Consider the following 20,465-nt stretch of genomic DNA (forward strand, 5'->3'; position numbering starts at 1 on the left):
GTAAATAATCGAGTCTGGACTAGAGAATCCAGTGATTGTCATCATGAGCATCGATCCACTCAATTAGGATACGATGACTTGCATCAACCAAGTCAGCGAGCCTAACCACCCGATCCCGTTAGTCGCCTTTTACAAGCATAGTCGCCTTTTACATGGGTTGCTGAAGACCTTTTCTATCCCGGATCTTCACGGGTCTTCGGATAATAGAAGGGAGCAGTACGGTTGTGCAGTAAACTTGCCTGTTTCCATATTATTTGAGGCATTTATATTTAGTCATGGTTCGTTCACGACAGGGTTTATTGTTTCGACATCAGTGAGTGAGTGAGTGAGTATGGTTTAACGCCGCTTTTAGCAATATTCCAGCAATATCACGGCGGGGGACGCCAGAAATGGGCTTCACACATTGTACCCATGTCGGGAATCGAACCCGGGTCTTCGGCGTGACAAGCGAACGCTTTAACCACTAGGCTACCCGACCGCCCCTCGACATCAGTACAACCTTTAAACGAAACCAGCACTCATAAAGATTTCTAAACAGCGCGTAGACCATCACTACTTCTGAACTGACAGTGGGTCTACTGTTTTCATGAAAGAAGGTTCATTGTTACTACCTCTTTTCCGAAATGTTTTATATCTCGCAACTTCGAATTAATCAGAGTCAAGTGTCAGCACGTCCAATCGCTACTCGTAAAACAGTAGGGGGCGGTGAAATGGGGTTTAACGTCGCGTCTAAGATAATTGCACTTATATAGCGACGTGCATGCACGTGTGTGTGTTTGGCTGCTTGTACTAGTCCGAACTAATATCGATTTATAGTGCCAGCCCACTGAGATACCATGCCGTAGTTTAAAATGAATACCCCACTCAGACACAGTATACTGACTCTGAGCCAACCAGTCCTTGTTTTAGCCCCTTAATGCCGAGCTCCAGACAGGGTAACAGCGTCTTTGAACGTCTTTTGGTACGACGCGGCTGGGGATCGAGCCCACGACCTTTCAACCCCGGGCGGACGCTCTACCACTAGACCACGGAGGCGGTCCATTAAACAAGACACAGTGTAGAGACCTGTCCATTAGCAAGATATTCACAATACAATACACAATATCGAATACGTCCTTTTACCAGCTACTCATAATACAGATATTGATACATGTACACTATCTATTCACGGCACAAGACACAGTACCGACACATGTCCCATTACATATCTGTTATAAAACATCTGCGTGCTGTTTAGGTCCAAACTGATGACGCGTCTTCCGTTTGTCATGTACATCGTATTATCACGATACAAAAGACGATTTGGCACAATTTCAACCTGAGTAATGATTGAAGTTGTGTTTTGTGCCAGCGATATCTTGAATACTGCACTACGAGTGGAATAGTACAGCACCCCAGCGACCTGGTTCAAGGCCATACCACGTACAACCAGGTTGCTGCTTGGGGTAAACACTTGTTTGACGTCCCCAAGGTACGTGATGGAAAGAATTGTCCACTTACAATTCGCATATACTACTTTCTCTTTTGAAGTCGATGCGATGTGTTGCAGAGATCCATACCTAGAGTTAGATGGGAAAATTAACCTGTAGCTATCTCCCTCAAAAGTCATCCTAGCTAACCCGGACACAGAGATTCGACCAGCAAGGAACAGGATCTCGTTCTCCTCGTCGACAGATATATAAGAACATCGTTTCCGACTTTGTAGAACCTTGTAGCCAAACACATCCAACCGTGAAGATATAATATCATCGGGTGAGGATGCCACAAGCATTCTTTTTCTCGCGACGAAGGCCAGTGCATAGAATCGTCTCAGTCGTAGGTAGATGTAGTTGTCCATCGAGTAGTTGCTGAGGTGGAGCTGCCGTAGCGACCTGTGACCAATCAGGAGTCGCGTGACTTGGTGTTTATTTCCATCTGAAAACAGCATTGGTTTCGCTCACAGTCGCATAGAATAATATACATACATATTTATGACTGAGGTCGTTTCTGTTCTGATCACTATATTCCTCTTTCGCCGCGATTCTCTGTGCAGAGTTGCGTCCCTTGGGCACGCCACAAACCTTTGATTGTGGGTTCGAATCCCGTTTGCCCCGATTATGTTTCTAGGTTCGTCAGCACCGTACCCGTGCTCGTGGGTTTCACCAAAGTTGTAAACGTCTGAGACCTGTATCACTTCGGGCTTTCCTCGCACACCCCGAGACGCCGTGATATAACTGGAATACTGTTAAAAAAGGCGTTAAACCCAACTCACTCACTCACCATTGTGGACTAAATTTAAAATTTATATTTTACACTGCCGGGCAAAAGAAAGTATACACTCATGTTTGATGGTGGCTTAAAATGAAACAGACAAAAAATGGTTATTCGATGGTGATGTGTGGTATGGTTTCATAATTGTGTTATAGTGCAAACCATTTCAATACTTTTACTTAAATAGAGCAAACCATTTCAATACTTATATTTTACATTCCATTTATCTAAATACCTAACTGCATGGTTCAATATGTTTCCAAGTGCACCGAAATTCTATGCCCTTTGTCTGTTTAATATATTCAGCAAACATTCGACGTATCCCCTCTTATAATAAGCCCCTGCGGGCAGGACCCTTAATCTCCAGCGCTATCTATAAATTTTAATTGACACCTCCTAACGTCACCGGATCTTACGTATATACATACACGTGGGACATTGACCTTGCCACACGTTATGTAATACCTCGCTCTACAAAACCCGACTGACATGGTCAGTCAGGGAGACACCCTAGGAGACAGCCAGAAGATCGACTCGTGTAAGTGACAGAACGGTTCTCCCACCCGGGAAGATTGGCCACTCGGTCCCGGTGTGCGTTCTGTCACGTTCTTATTAACATGTACCCTTTCGACTTATTCCAAACCATCAACAATAAACATGGCTGCTGTCGTCTTGTCGTCCTGACTTTTGTCTTCCGTCATCACCCTGAGCTACCATCCGAGGGCCGAAACGAACGCCCTTGGACAATTGTGTTTTGCGCCTAAAGTTTGCTGTGTTTGGGCGACTGTTTTCAGTCTCGTAACATTGTAATTGTTGTGTTCAATCCAAAATTCAAGTTTAGACTTTCGTTTGCCCCCAGTTTAATAGCGATCACGAGATTTGTTTTATGTGATCATTTAAATGTCGTATCGAATAAATCTTGTTTTAATTGCTTTTCAGCCATTTTTAACTGTTTACTGACAATATTAATTAGTGACCACTTGTTTTACAATTTTGTTGTACTTTATTAGAATATAAAACTATAACGCACGCGGATTAACCTCAATCACTGTCATGTCAATCACTTTGCCCTCTGACGACATTGCATATGCAATCTTTTTTGACGCCTTATTTTCCAGCAACATTGAGTGGAACATCCAGTGAGTGAGTGAGTGAGTTGGGTTTAAAAACTTTGAACAGTATCCCAGTTATATGGGAGGAAAACCCGACGTGATGCAGGTCTCAAACGTTTACGGGCACGGGTTGTGCTAACAAATCCAGTAACCTATTCGGGGAGAACCGGGTTTGAACCCACAGTCATAGGTTTCTGGCGTGCCCAGGGGACGCAACTGTGCACAGCGATGCGGCGCTTAAGACGACTTCGTCCCCAGCAACATGGGGCGGTCGGGTAGCCTATTGGTTCGATTCCTGACATGGGTACAATGTGTGAAGCCCATTTCTGGTGTACCCCGCCGTGATATTGCTGGAATATTGCTAAAAGCGGCGTAAAACCATACTCACTCACTCACCCTCCAGCAACATTTAGAAGTAAACATAACGGTTGCAAATGATGGAAAGATACCTTTGAATCTGGAATAATATCGCAACCAGCCCTGTCCCGTAGCCTTGACATTTGTGTCAAACACCACCCTGTGGAACTGACACACGTGACTGTGTTTGTTGTAATAGAAGGACTTGCAATCTGTCGTCATGGCGCACACACGCTTACAGTGCTGCGGCCCTTTGATCTGGCAGGACATGAGCTGCTCACGAGTGACGTTCGTGTTCGTCATGGCCAGATTGAACTTGGCTTTGAAGATCTCATGGTTCCACGACGCGGACACAAGGAGGCACACCCTGAATTAACACAAGTGAGTATACCCTGAATTAACACAAGTGAGTATACCCTGAATTAACACAAGTGAGTATACCATGAATTAACACAAGTGAGTCTACCCTGAATTAACAAAAGTGAGTAAACCACGAATTAACACAAGTGAGTCTACCCTGAATTAACACAAGTTAGTCTACCCTGAATTAACACAAGTGAGTCTACCCTGAATTAACACAAGTGAGTATATCCTGAATTAACACAAGTGAGTATACCATGAATTAACACAAGTGAGTCTACCCTGAATTAACACAAGTTATTCTACCCTGAATTAACACAAGTGAGTATATCCTGAATTAACACAAGTGAGTATATCCTGAATTAACACAAGTGAGTAAACCCTGAATAAACACACGCCGAGAGACCTAGAAACATAAACATTCGGGCGAACCGGGATTCGAACCCACGATCATACGTTTCTGGCGTGCTCAAGGGACGCAACTCTGCACAGCGAATAGCGGCCCCTAGGACGCGACGTTAAACAACAAACATATGACAAATATAACGAATGTGCTAGGTTAGATCTTAATATTCTCGTTGTCTATGTACCTTAGGGAAGCGACGAGGATCATAGTCCGCCAAAGTAGTTCCCCGGCCATGGTCACATTGTCAGCCAAGCCTGACCCGCTGCGGAGTCTTGTCAGCAACCTGCGGACAGATCAATATGATATCGTTTGTTTGTTTGTTTGTTTATTCCAGCTATATGATGGCGGTCTGTGAGGTGAGGTGAAATGGGGTTTAACGTCGCATCCACTCATACACAGTATACTGACTCCGAGCCGACCAGTCCTTGTTTTAGCCCCTTAATGCCGAGCGCCAGACAGGGTAACAACAAGTACCATCTTTTAACGTCTTTTGGTATAACGCGGCCGGGGATCGAACCCCGGACCTTCCGCTCTCCGGGCGGACGCTATACCACTAGACCACAGAGGCGGTCTGATGGCGGTCTGTAAATAGTCGAGTCTGGACCAGACAATCCAGTGATTGACATCAGAGCATCGATCCACGCATTTCGGATTCGTTGACATGCATCAACCAAGTCAGCGAGCCTGACCACCCGTTAGTCGTATCTTACGACAAACATAGCGCCTTTTAGGGCAAGCCTGGGTTGCTGAAAACCTATTTTACTCCTGATCTTCGCAGTCTAATAATTGTGATATAGTTCAGCACCATCAACCCATCACAGAGGCATGTATAGCATTGTCAACCTTTCAATCCCATAATCTAACATTCAACTAATCTTTTATAACATGTAAATAACAAACTCACGGATTAATAGATGGGTACGACATTAGATCGGGTTTAGCAATATCCAGGAGAAGAGTGAGTGGGTGAGTATCGTTTGACGCCGCTTTTAGCAATATTCCAGCAATATCACGACGGGGGACATCAGAAATGGGCTTCACACATTGTACCCATGTCGGGAATCGAACCCGGGTCTTCGGCGTGACGAGAGAACGCTTTAACCACTAGGCTACCCGACCGCCCCCCAGGAGAAGAGACCTAGGCTTCCCATAATGTGCCTATATGGGGAATGAACTCGGGTGTTCAGAGCGACGACCCTATACCTTACCCACCGGGCTACCCCGCCACTCTCTGTGAATAAACATGAGTGAGTATAGTTTTACACCGCTTTTGGCGATATCGCAGCAATACTACGGCGGGGAACCCTAGAAATGGACGTCACACATTGAACCCATGTGGGTTATGGAGCCGCATCTTCGGCGTGACGAGAAGACATTTCAGTTCACTGATAAAATGGAATCTAAACTGTATAATGAATTGCGAAGTATTCATCCATTCAAAGCATCCACTTTAAAGTTGGATTTGCCCAATACATTACAAACGTTATGATAACTGCAAATTTAAGGTCCTAAACACAACTATGATACCCCCATCAAATGCATCCCCATCAAAAATACAATTTCTTGTTTCTTTCACTGTTAAAAATGCATCCCAAATACCTCAGAAAATTCCTCCAAATTCAACATTTAAAATGGCGGATACTTTCGTGATATCTTCGATGCTGTGTCGACATTGACAGAATACCTTAATCATAAAAGATGTATCCCTTATAGATCATATATAGATCAGTAAGAGAATAGATAAAGGATGATTAACCGGTCAGTAGTTCTCGGTGTTATTCCGATCACGAAACAAAAATGAGGTCATGGTCAGAAACGTTTTTTAAATAATCCAAATAATGTATCAGAACCTACGAAAAAAGTCGGTCAGGATCTAACACTTTCAGAAGATGGTTTCATCATTAAGAGTGGTGTGGGTTTTACAGTCAGTTGATCGAGTCGAATCTCCGTCGGTCCAGGTACCCCACTCGGTGGCGAGCCTGTCCTACACTGTCCAAGTCGTTGTGTATTGAGATAGACTGAAGCTGACCAGGGCGACACGGAACGGCAATACGATTAGGTAACTGTTGTAGGGTCTTTTGGGGTTTCTTGGTCCCCACAACCCAGTTACGACAGGGAGGTGGGACTCTAAACCCAGTTACGACACGGAAAAGGGGCTCTAAACCTAGTTACAACACTGAGATGGGACACTTAACCTAGTTACGACATGCAGGTGGGACTCTAAACCCAGTTACGACAAGGAGATGGGACACTTAACCTAGTAACGACATGCAGGTGGGACTCTAAACCCAGTTACGACATGGAGATGGGACTCTAAACCCAGTTAGGTCACTCAGATAGGACTCTAAACCAAGTTACGACATGGAGATAGGACTCTAAACCAAGCTACGACACGGATATGGGACTCTAAACACAGTTATGACATGGAGAAGGGACACTTAACCCAGTTACGACACGGAGATTAGACTCTAAACCCAGTTACGACACGGAGATGGGACACTTCACCCAGTTACGACACGGAGATGGGATTCTAAACCCAGTTACGACACGGAGAATAGACTCTAAAGACAGTTAGGACACGGAGATGGGTCTCTAAATCCAGTTACGACACGGAGATGGGACTCTAAACCTAGTTAGGACAGGGTTATGGGTCTCTAAACCCAGTTACGACACGGATATGGGACTCTAAACATAGTTATGACACGGAGATGGGTTTCTAAACCCAGTTACGACACGGATATGGGACTCTAAACCTAGTTAAGACACGGAGATGGGACTCTAAACCTAGTTATGACACGGAGATGGGACTCTAAACCTAGTTGCGACACGGAGATGAGACTCTAAACCCAGTTATGACACGGAGATGAGACTCTAAACCCAGTTATGACACGGAGATGAGACTCTAAACCCAGTTGCGACACGGAGATGGGACTCTTAACCCAGTTACGACACGGATATGGGACTCTTAACCCAGTTATGACACGGAGATGGGTTTCTAAACCCAGTTACGACACGGATATGGGACTCTAAACCTAATTATGACACGGAGATGGGACTCTAAACCTAGTTATGACACGGAGATGGGACTCTAAACCTAGTTACGACACGGAGATGAGACTCTAAACCCAGTTATGACACGGAGATGAGACTCTAAACCTAGTTGCGACACGGAGATGAGACTCTAAACCCAGTTACGACACGGAGATGAGACTCTAAACCCAGTTATGACACGGATATGGAACTCTAAACCCAGTTATGACACGGATATGGGACTCTTAACCCAGTTATGACACGGATATGTGACTCTAAACCTAGTTAGGACACGGATATGGGACTCATAACCCAGTTATGACACGGATATGGGACTCATAAGCCAGTTATGACACGGATATGGGACTCATAAGCCAGTTATGACACGGATATGGGACTCTAAACCCAGTTAGGACACGGATATGGGACTCTAAACCCAGTTACGACACGGATATGGGACTCTAAACCCAGTTAGGACACGGATATGAGACTCTAAACCCAGTTAGGACACGGATATGGGACTCTAAACCCAGTTAGGACACGGATATGAGACTCTAAACCCAGTTACGACACGAATATGGGACTCTAAACCCAGTTACGACACGGAGATGATACTCTAAACCTAGTTACGACACGGATATGGGACTCTGAACTCAGTTACGACACCACCATCAAACATGGGTCTATACGTACGTGTGTCCGGCAGTTTATATCCTGCGCTGCCCTCCGATGGTTCAGTATCACTGCAACGTGGGCCCACTCGTTATAGCACGTCTACATCGTCTTGTACATTCCTGGGGTAAAGTCTATCACTAAAAGTCAGTTACAGTCTTAAGTAACTTGACTTCACAGGCATTCAATGACGTCACTGACAATCATTTGGCAGTATAATATACATCGAGGACGTTGAGTCAGATGTAATTAGAGGTTCGTGAAGGAGCTGGATTATGGTGCATGAATGGTATATTCAAAATATCAAACGACAATTGAAGGTAATGGTAGTACCACCGTAATTCCTCAATAACTTGGTTATTAGTTCCTTAATAACTTGGTTATTAGGGTAGCCAATGCATATAAGTCAGTCCACACCCACGGCTATGAATGGGACCCTTACATTCGTTTGATTTAGGAAGAATTAAATAATAGAAATACTGTTGCCATTGAACAATTATCTTCAGTTACATAAAACTAATTAACATGCCATAAAATGCAAATTGCCTCTTAAGTGTCTCATATTTCCGCCATGGTGGATTTTCTTCTCACATTAAACTGACAGGCCTTGGAATTATAGAAATACCGTTGAATGTGGGGTTCTCACTCACTCACTCACTTTCGGCATGTCCGTCCCCTAATGGCGCTGCTACAGTATGATCCCGCTTTAAGGCTCTGTTTCAGTATTGGGTCGGCCTTAAGGTGCTACTACAGTGTAGACCGGCCTTAAGGTGCTACTTCAGTGTAGACCGGCCTTAAGGTGCTACTTCAGTTTGAATCGGCCTTAAGGTGCTACTTCAGTGTTTGCTGGCCATAAGGTGCTACTTCAGTGTTTGTTGGCCTTGAGGTGCTACTTGAGTGGCCTTAAGGTGCTAAGTCAGTGTAAATCGGCCTTAGGGTGCTACTTCTGTGTTGACAGGCCTTAAGGTGCTACTTCAGTGTGGGCCGGCCTTAAGGTGCTACTTCAGTGTAGATCGGCCTTAAGGTGCTACTTCAGTGTAAGTCGGCCTTAAGGTGCTACTTCAGTGTAAGTCGGCCTTAAGGTGCTACTTCAGTGTAGATCGGCCTTAAGGTGCTACTTCAGTGTAAGTCGGCCTTAAGGTGCTACTTCAGTGTAGACCGGCCCTAAGGTACTACTACAGTGTAGACCGGCCTTAAGGTGCTACTTCAGTGTAGATCGCCTTAAGGTGCTACTTCAGTGTAGACCGGAATTAAGGTGCTACTTCAGTGTAGATCGGCCTTAAGGTGCTACTTCAGTGTAAGTCGGCCTTAAGGTGCTACTTCAGTGCTACTTCAGTGAAGACCGGCCGACAGGTGCTACTTCAGTGTAGACCGGAATCAAGGTGCTACTTCAGTGTGGGCCGGCCTTAAGGTGCTACTTCAGTGTAGACCGGCCTTAAAGTGCTACTTCAGTGTAGACCGGCTTTAAGGTGCTACTTCAGTGTAGACCGGCCTTAAGTTGCTAATTCAGTGCAGACCAGTTTTCAGATGCTACTTGAGTATGGACCGGAATTAAGTTGCTAATTCAGTGTAGACCGGCCTAAGGTGCTACTTCAGTGTAGACCGGCCTTAAAGTGCTACTTCAGTGCAGACCGGCCTTAAGGTGCTACTTGATTTTAGACCGGCCTTATGGTGCTACTTCAGTGTAGACCGGCCTTAAGGTGCCACTGCAGTGTAGACCGGAATTAATGTGCTACTTTAGTGTAGACCGGCCTTAAGGTACTACTTCAGTGTAGACCAGCCTTAAGGTGCTAATTGAGTATAGACCGGCCTTAAGGTGCTACTTCAGTGTAGAACGGCTTTAAGGTGCTACTTCAGTGTAAGTCGGCCTTAAGGTGATACTTCAGCGTAGACCGGCCTTAAGGTGCTACTTGAGTATAGACCGGCCTTAAGGTGCTACTTGAGTATAGACCGGCCTTAAGGTGCTACTTCAGTGTAGACTGGCTTTAAGGTGCTTCTTCAGTGTGGGCCGGCTTTAAGGTGCTACTTCAGTGTAGACTGGCCTTAAGGTGCTACGTCAGTGTGGGCCGGCCTAAGGTGCTACTTCAATGTTGCTTGGCCTTAAGGTGCTACTTCAGTGTAGACTGGCTTTAAGGTGCTTCTTCAGTGTAGACCGGCCTTAAGGTGCTACTTCAGTGTAGACTGGCTTAAGGTCCTTCTTCAGTGTAGACCGGCCTTAAGGTGCTACTTCAGTGCAGACCGGCCTTAAGGTGCTACTTTAGTGTGGCTCGGCCTTGAGGCACTGCTTCAATGTGGGTCGGCCTTGTTGCAGAGACATTAACTCCACCTCACTCACCGTGACAAGCGATGTATGAAGTTCACTCATCATTATATGGTGTATGTCAGTGCATCCTTCTATCAATATTCAATAAAACAAATTAATTTGATGTTTGTCGCAAGCTCCGACATTCATAGAGTTTGGCCCTCACTCTATGAAGGTTCATACTCTAATGAGTGAGTGAGTTGGGTTTAACGCCGCTTTTAACATTATTCCAGTTATATCGCGGCGTGTCAGCTTAATGTGGGAGGAAAGCCCGAAGTGATGCAGGTCTCACACGTTTACCACTTTGGTGAAACCCACGAGCACGGGTATGGTGCTGACAAACCTAGAAACATAATCGGGGCGAATGGGATTCGAACCCACAATCATAGGTTTCTTGCGTGCCCAAGGGAGGCAACACTGCTCAGCGAATCGCGGCGCCTGAGACGACTGGGCCATCCGTGCCGCCCCCCCCCATACTCTAATGAGCTCACACAAAGTGAAAGTTAATTCTTAATAACGTTGTACCTACGACCTTGAACTTCTCACGCGTCAGGTCAACAAGAGTAGCCTCACTTTGACCAAGGAAACAAAGTTTGCCTTCGTCCTGACAATGTCCCTCGGTGTCTCGACTCCTTGTATGGTTTGACTGTTTTCAATAATTTTGTGAAGCTTTGAAAGCTTCTTTTGTCACGCGAACCATGACACTACTAAAATAATACCCAACTAACATTGGACTCGTCTCATACTCCCCATCATGACGAGTTTGAATGTCCTGGAGATGTTAATGGTGTAATTCTGATGTTAAAGTTACGATCACAGTGCATGGGCGTACCCTTTTAAAGCGGAGCAGTATTGAGACCTGAAACAGTTAATCACCAACCAGACTACGTTTAGGGTTGGGGTTGGGGTTAGGGTTAGGATTTGGGTTAGGGTTAGGATTTGGGTTGGGATTAGGGTTGGGGTTGGGGTTGGGGTTGGGGTTGGGGTTGGGTTTCGGGTTAGGGTTAGGATTAGGGTTTGGGTTAGGATTGGGGTTGGGGTTAGGATTGGGGTTGGGGTTATGGTTGGAGTTGGGGTTGCGGTTAGGGTTGGGGTTAGGATTAGGGTTGGGGTTAGGGTTAGGGTTGGGGTTGGGGTTTGGGCAGACCTTCTAGCCACTAGACCACAAATGCAGTGACCAATAAACGTGCCATATTTTACAACCATTACGGTATCAGTTTCTATAGGCAGATTACTACATTACATGTCAGCGACCACAGTGAGGACCCCAACTACATGACCCCAAGTAGGCCATCCCTCACGAAATCAGTAGCTACATCCGTTCTATTATTATTTGAAATAGTATTAAAACGTTCATTTACATATTCAAACCTATAAAAACGAATACCTGATATGAACTATTAATAATTCGGTAGTATAGTCACATGTGCAGTTATGTTTAATGAGCGGTAGATTCTGAAATGGCTTGTATAATGAGCCATATTAAGTTATAATAATTCCGACTTTTAGCAATTTGCATAAGAATGTGTTCCCTTGACATTTTCCAATATGGTCTCAATTACATTGAAGAGAAAATGAAATTCATAATATCATTAATTATTCTAAAAATTATTCTTAATGTTCAGTCTTACTATCCAGCCAAGCTACATGCATAGTTTACCGTTCATAAAGTGCTTGGCTAAAAAACATTACACACGTAAGTACATACCTCTCAATAAATGAGGATACTGTCCTGGAGAGTATTCCCGTTATTCTGACCTTTTAATACCTGCGTCATATAAAGACGCGATCCTTTCTTTTACAGCGGATGACAATTCTTTCGCTCGACGACCCATGTTGTTTACATTCCCGGGCGATACAAAGCAGACGACATATGACGTCATAACTTCATTCACGTGACTGTCACGTGACTTACTATACCCTAGCTTAAAATCCGGACCCATCTCGACCTGAAATTTGCAACACGCACGATTTCCTGATTTACTGTCCAATAACATTTGTCGGAAAGCTGTAGGTCTACTAGGTTGAAAACGGTCGCGAAAACCTGGCAAACGTTAGGTCCAAAAGCAATCATGACACCCGTATGTAATACATCACTATCGAACAAGTATTTCCCGTTAGTTTCTGGACACAATAGAACATTGGTGAAAAAAGTCTTTGGCCCGGCAGTTAAGTTTTCGTTGAGTGGTTCGCGGAAACGTCTATCAGTATCCCGCTTTGTACCTATGTGAGCCCCATAAATGTTTTAGTGAGTGAGTGAGTATCGTTTTACACCGCTTTTAGCAATATTCCAGCAATATCACGGCGGGGGACACCAGAAATGGGCTTCACACATTGTACCCATGTCGGGAATCGAACCCGGGTCTTCGGCGTGACGAGAGAACGCTTTAACTACTAAGCTACCCGACCGCCCCCATAAATGTTTTAATACCACTTAGTTAATGGAAGACCCCCGGTTTCTGCAAATGACAATGCCCTAACAAATAGCGTTACCCTTGTAATAATGATATGTTTTTTTAAGCAATACAGATACAAGATACAATGGGAAGCTGCGCAGATTGTTGAGATGCTGTTGCTGTCCCGGTCTGTATTCTTAACTGTGTAATGGGGATACATTTTGCGTATCTTGCGCAAATTCTCAGGTTATTTAGAGCCCTGTTTATTATACCGGTTGATGTCCGCAAGTTGTACAATGTGTATCATACTCCGGACGTCACAAGGAGAGCGTCAGGTTTATGTCAACTATCTGAGGGTGTGAATGTATAAGTGCTATATTATTTTTTCATTATTGGCGGGAGATGCTCTCCTTCGAAACAGGTTACTGTTGTAGTCAACATCTCAAAAATATAATTTGATTTAAGTTAAGACAGAAATTCACGCTTGTCTTCTTGGGTATTGGGTATTGCATATCTCTCTCTCTCTCTCTCTCTCTCTCTCTCTCTCTCTCTCTCTCTCTCTCTCTCTCTCTCTCTCTCTCTCTCTCTCTCTCTCTCTCTCTCTCTCTCTCTCTCGCAAGCCAACGCAAGCACATACGGTTGCCATCAGGTCTTCCCCTTACAACAGGAACTCTTGACCTCTGTGATAACATCTTTTTTATGATTTTATTTCTTTTTGGAGAACACAAACAATATGTTTATATATAGAATATGGTTCACATGCAGTCTTAAATACATACAAGTTACAAAGTATATCTATAGATGATAACAAACAAAAACTGACAGTGTCATATTGTTAGATTGTGCAAGTTCGTGGTTTTTAACGAAAATGTAGTGACAGAGAGACGAAAATGTCATGAACTGTGTGTATTTACATAATGAATATGATATATTTCTGTCGATGTAATATGAATCGGTTATTTCTTGTTTGATGTGTGGGAAATTTTGTATGGAGTCGGAAATGTTTGATTTGAATATGTTTCGCCTTTGTTACAGTAATGATATGATTTAATACATCATTTCGTTTTTGTTGATATCCTAATAAAATTGTCAATTCTTGACTTCTCCAGTGATTTTGATCGGACTATTTCCGGGCTTTCCTCCCACATCAAGCTGACACGCCGTGATATAACTGGAATACTGTTAAAAGCGCCGTTAAAACCGAACTCACTCACTCACTCACTATGCCTGAAATGTTGTAACCTTGATCGAACAACTTTGTATGACCTTCCTTGAAGTCTAAGGAGACAAGCCGGTTGACGTGAAAGACCAAATACTGAAAACATACAGAAACCATGAGCGTATTGATTAATTTACTTATATGCGAGAGATCGGGGATATCATTGTGGTGGACAGACAAGCCAAGATTCTGTGACAAGGAAGGGGCCTACAGGCAATCTTCTCATTGAGCTTTGAGTACCCAGGTTAGACATGCTTTAATATGTTTTTACACACCATAATTATAGTAGGCATGTTCATACAATGCATCAGTTATTAGCTAACATTCTGACCAATTATAGTCACACTTTGACATGGCAGTGATATCGTCAGTTTGTGTGTGTGTTTGTTTGTTTGTTTAACGCCTCACTCAGCAATATTCAATATCTCGGTGGTCTGTAAATAACCAAGTCTGGAACATAAGCATCGATCAACGGGATACGATGACAGCGAGCCTGATCACCCGATCCCGTTAGTCGCCTCGTATGACAAGCATTTGTTGCTGTTTCCCTAAACTCCATTGAGAAAAGGGCTGAGTGAATTCTGCCTAAATCAGTTAGTAACTGTGGCCAGAAAGCTATAAACACCGAATTTACTATCCTGCTGTGGGGAGACCTATATTCTTACTCGGAATCCCCAGGGGAGACAAGTATTGGTTGCTGGGGACATATTTGATCCCGGAATCCCCACGGGGGGACAAGCATGGGTTGCTGGGGACCTATATTCTTCCTCGGAATCCCCATGGGGAGACAAGTATTGGTTTCCAGGGACCTATATTCCTACTCGGAATCCCCTAGGGGAGACAAGCATGGGTTGCTAGGGACCCATATTCTTACTCGGAATCCCCATGGGGAGACAAGTATTGGTTTCTAGGGACCTATATTCTTACTCGGAATCCCCACGGGGAGACAAGCATGGGTTGCAGGGGACCTATATTCTTCCTCGGAATCCCCATGGGGAGACAAGTATTGGTTTCTAGGGACCTATATTCTTACTCCGAATCCCCACGGGGAGACAAGCATGGATTGCAGGGGACCTATATTCTTCCTCGGAATCCCCATGGGGAGACAAGTATTGGTTTCTAGGGACCTATATTCTTACTCCGAATCCCCATGGGGAGACAAGTATTGGTTTTCTAGGGACCTATATTCTTACTCGGAATCCCCACGGGGAGACAAGCATGGGTCGGGTGGACCTATATTCTTACTCGGAATCCCCACAGGGAAACACGCATGGGTCGCTGGGGACTATACTCTTACCCAGAACCCCGGAGTGGAGACAAGCATGGGTTGCTAGGGACCTATATTCTTACTCGGAATCCCCATGGGAGACAAGCATGGGTTGCTAGGGACCTATATTCTTACTCGGAATCCCCACGGGGAGACAAGCATGGGTCGCTCGGGACTATACTCTTACCCAGAACCCCGGTGTGGAGACAAGCATGGGTTGCTAGGGACATATATTCTTACTCGGAATCCCCACGGGGAGACAAGCATGGGTTGCTGGGGACCTATATTCTTACTCGGAATCCCCACGAGGAGACAAGCATGGGTTGCTAGGGACCTATATTCTTACTCGGAATCCCCATGAGACAAGTATTGGTTTTCTAGGGGCTCATGAATATTTTTGGAGCTATTTTTATGAATTTGCGTTCTCAGTCTTCCCTACCTAAACATACCCATAGATATTCATGATCCCTAAAGACCGCCTCCGTGGTCTAGTGGTAGAACGTCTGCCCGGAGAGTGAATGTCCGGGGTTATCCCGGCAGCGTCATACCAAAAGACGTTAAAAGATGGAACTTGTTGTTAAACTAAACATCGGCATGGTATCTCAGTGTGCTAGAACTGTAAATTGGCATTACTCCGGACGAGTACAAGCAGCTACACACACACACACACACACACACACACACACACACACACGTCGCTATATAAGTGTAATGATCTTGGATGCGACGTTAAACCCCAATTTTCACCTCACGATCCTTAACTAAAACTGTAAATCGGTATTACTCCGGACGAGTACAAGCAGCATCCCCCCCCCCCCCCCAACACAAAACACACACACATACAAAAACCCCACCCACCCCCCACCCACCCCCAACCCACCCCCACACGTCGCTATAGAAGTGAAATGATCTTGGATGCGACGTTAAACCCAATTTCACCTCATCTAATGATCCTTAATTCATGATCACTTAGTAAGAATGTAACAACATCCCATGTTTAGTTTCAGATGTGTCGGTCAACACGGGTGCAGTTTGCATTGTGGTGGTGTGTTTTGAGTACCTACACAGATGATGGGCGTTTGATAGAACCGTTTGGTCCAAAGATGTGTGAACGGTTGTGTGTCCACACATTTGGATGTTCGGCCTACATGTTCACAAGCTCTCACCTGGTCTGCGAGATGACCCACATGGAGCAGCAAGCTAGTCCCTGGAAACACATTGGGAATCCTATAACGAAACAGGTGTGAAACCCTTCCTGTTCTTGCTATGTTTTACAACCTATGGCGGTGAGGTGAGTGAGTGAGTGAGTGAGTTGGGTTTAACGCCGCTTTTAACAGTATTCCAGTTATATCACGGCGTGTCAGCTTAATGTGGGAGGAAAGCCCGAAGTGATGCAGGTCTCAGACATTTACCACTTCGGTGAAACCCACGAGCACGGGTATGGTGCTGACAAACCTAGAAACATAATCGGGGTGAACCGGGATTCGAACCCACAATCATAGGTTTCTGAAGTGTCCAGGGGACGCAACTCTGCACAGCGAATCGCGGCGCCTTAGACGACTGGGCCAGGCGGTGAGGTGAGGTGAAATGGGGTTTAACGTCGCGTCCAACATTAGCACACTTATGTGTGCGTGTGTGTGTGTGTGTGTGAGTGTGGTGTGAGTGAGTGTGTGTGTGTGTGTGTGTGTGTGTGTGTGTGTGTGTGTGTGTGTGTGTGTGTGTGTGTGTGTGTGTGTGTGTGTGTGTGTGTGTGTGTGTGTGTGTGTGTCTGCTTGTACTAGTTCGCACTGTTTCTGATTTATAGTTCTAGCACACTGAGATACCATGCCCCAGTTTAACATGAATACCCCACTCAGACACAGTATACTGACTCCGAGCCGACCAGTCCTTGTTTTAGCCCCTTAATGCCGAGCGCCAGACAGGGTAACAACAACTACCATCTTTTAACGTCTTTTGGTATGACGTGGCATGGAATCAAACCCCGGAACGTCCGCTCTCCGGGCGGACGCCCTACCACTAGACCACAGAGGCGGCCTATCAATGGCGGTTGTAAGGGGCAATGCAATTGATCGGGAGGTCTGGCTTGTGGATTTGGTTTACTGTGTACTTCAGTATCTTATAATATTAATCACTGGATTGTCACCTCATAGGGAATGTAATCATATCCCAAATGCGTAGATCTATGCTCATGATGTCAATCAGTGGCTTGTCTGGCCCAGACTCGATTATTTACACGATAATTATATGATCATATGGCTGGAATATTGCTGAGTGCGGCGTTCAACAACAAAGAAAAAAAACGCCGGAACTATGGCGAATGATAAACTACAGTAAACTACGGTTATAACGAACACGCTTATAACGAACTGACGGATATAACGAACTTACTTTTTTGGTCCAGACTATTTGCTGTAGTTATGCTGTATATATGCTTATAACGAACTACGGTTATAACGAACTAAAATTAGCAGTCCCTTTGAGTTGGTTATAACCGTACTTTAATGTATGTCCGTTTCAGATCTTGGAGCCAGAGTCTTGTCCCACCTTATTCTAAGATCATCTTCAGTCGTGCAGGGCGGCTGTGTTGTAGAAGGCGGGCAGGTAAGTCTGTGTCGGAACATCATTCCTTTCCATTAATACAAATACTATATCCAAAACGTTTTTATCGGTTATATATGGATTAAAGATCCGGGGTAGAATATTTCTTCAGCAACCCATGCTTGCCGTAAAAGATGACTATGCTTGTCGTGAGAGGCGACTAACGGGATTTGGTGGCCAGGCTCGCTGACTTGGTTGATGCGTGTCATCGTATCCTAATTGCGTGGATCGATGCTCATGATATTAATCACTGGATTGTCTGGTCCAGACTCGATAGTTTACAGACCGCCGTCATATAGCTGGAATATAACAAAGAAGCAAGCAAGCAAACAAACAAACAGCCCTACTCTACACAAGCAGCATTACCCTCATCCTCCCCCAACCCCCCCTCACAATCAAATGTTTCATTAGTTTATCTACATGGGTAAAAAATTAAACATTATATGACCCTGTTGTTTCTTAATGGATCAGGGGCAGTCGGGTAGCCTGGTGGTTAAAGCGTTCGCTCGTCACGCCGAAGACCCGGGTTCGATTCCCGACATGGGTACAGTGTGTGAAGCCAATTTCTGGTGTCCCCCGCCGTGATATTGCTGGAATATTGCTAAAAGCGGCGTAAAACCACACTCACTTAATGGATCAAGTACACATTAACTAATTAACATTAACATTAACTAATAAATAAATTATAAAGATTTAAGTCTGTTCAGTCTGGTCCAACGGGTAATCCCCAGATGTTTTGACACGTCATCTCTTCTCAATCCGACAACTGGGGAATGATCGGATGGTCCGGCCCGCTGAATTACACTCTCTCAAAATGAAACGCAACCCCTATATTTTCAAGATGTTTATCTCAATATTCAAGTTGTTATAACACATTTATTATTGAAGACAACAACATGAAATTTGGCATGGTGGCAGTACAGTTATGCAAGTTCAAGTCCAGGCTTCGACAGTTCTCTCACTAAGATTGACGTGACGCTAGGGGAGTCTTTCTCAGTACCTCGTATGAGCGCCACGAGCTGCGATCACGGCATTACACCTCCTAGGAACAGAACGGATTAGACGCCGGATTCTTTCCTGAGGGATTGCTCTCCACTCCTCCTGCAGTGCAACGGCTAGTGCATCCAACGTCTGCGGCGGGCGGTGTACGTGCACGTACTCGTCGGTCCAGATAATCCCAAAGATGTTCGATTGGGTTGATGTCTGGTGATCGGGAGGGCCAAGGTAACACGTTGACGTTAGAATTCTGGAGAAAATATTCACTGTTGCATGAGCAGTGTGCGGCCGGGCGTCGTCGTGTTGATAGAGCTCCCTCTGTTGGTCGATAATCGGCAGAAGATGAGGCTGTAAGGCGTCATTGATATAGCGTTGGGCTGTCAAATTGCCACGAATGATCACCAAGTCTGATCTTTGGTTGTAAGACATGGCTCCCCCACACCATGACGCTCCCTCCTCCAAATCTATCGACCTGTCGAACGCAGTTCGGGGCAAAACGTTCGTTTCCTCTTCCGTCACGCGCGTTGTAAGAGAAAACGTGATTCGTCACTAGACCAGACGCGCCTCCAGTTTCTTAGGGTCCATATCCGAACGTTGATGCACCACCTGAGTCGTTGGCGTCGATGTTCGTGGCGTAAAACAGGTCCAATAAGTGGTCCTCTTGCACGTAGACCGGCCTCTCGTAGACGGTTCCTAATTGTTTGTGCGGACACTCTTCTCAACTCTGGCACCTGTGTTGCAGTGACGGTAGGTGTTGCTAGCTGATTACGTAGGTGGGTGACCCGGATGAATCGATCCTGAGGTGGTGTGGTAACCCTTGGCCTAGCACTTGTGGGGCGATCTTCAGTTGCATGAAACTGGGTGTATCGGCTCCAAAGTCGGGAAATCGTTGTTTTATGAACATTGAGGTGCCGGGCAACGTTTCAAAGCTTTGTCCGGCCTTAATACGACCAATGACGATATTTCGATCTGCAGCACTCAACTGTGGCATATTCGACCTTGTCTTTCGGTGAAAATGATAGAGTGAATCGCTAATCGACACGTGCTTTTATAAACCCATACTTCTACTGCCCTTTCCACGATTTGCACGCGCATGAGGCTTTTGACATGGGCCACGTGAAAATTTTGCTCACTATGATGAAAGTGACAATAAAATGCCCTTGTGCACGCAAATTGGTGTGTTTGGGCGCTTACGTTAATCAACAGTGTACATGGTATAAGTGCATATCAGAAAAAATGGATTTACAATCAATATTTTTCTTTTTGGTTTTTTTTCACATTTTCAGGCTAGGGTTGCGTTTCTTTTTTGAGAGTGTGTAGTTGATGCACGTCAATTGCGTAGATTGATGCTCATGATGTCAATCACTGGATTGTCTGGTCCATATTCGATTATTTACAGGCCAGCGTTGTTTGACTGGATATTGCTGGGTGCGCAGTCAGACAACAAGCAAGCACTTATCTTTTTATGCAAATTGTCTTGTCATCACTATTGTGTTTTGT

The 20,465-nt window shown here is 45.0% G+C and overlaps 1 protein-coding gene across 1 annotated transcript; it reads right to left on the minus strand.

The window, feature by feature from the left end:
• Window positions 1-1,165: 1,165 nt before the first annotated feature.
• LOC139460311 (uncharacterized) lies at window positions 1,166-16,590 on the minus strand. Its single transcript, XM_071241802.1, has 4 exons — window positions 16,538-16,590; window positions 4,670-4,768; window positions 3,812-4,086; window positions 1,166-1,914 (listed from the first exon to the last, which is right to left on the minus strand). Exons 1-4 carry the CDS (start codon window positions 16,588-16,590, stop codon window positions 1,166-1,168), a joined length of 1,176 nt encoding a protein of 391 aa, XP_071097903.1.
• Between the last annotated feature and the right edge of the window lie 3,875 nt (window positions 16,591-20,465).

The sequence above is a fragment of the Haliotis cracherodii genome, unplaced genomic scaffold, assembly GCF_022045235.1.
Source record: "Haliotis cracherodii isolate W230 unplaced genomic scaffold, xgHalCrac1.p SCAF_14, whole genome shotgun sequence".
In the NCBI taxonomy this organism is placed as follows: Eukaryota; Metazoa; Mollusca; class Gastropoda; order Lepetellida; family Haliotidae; genus Haliotis; species Haliotis cracherodii.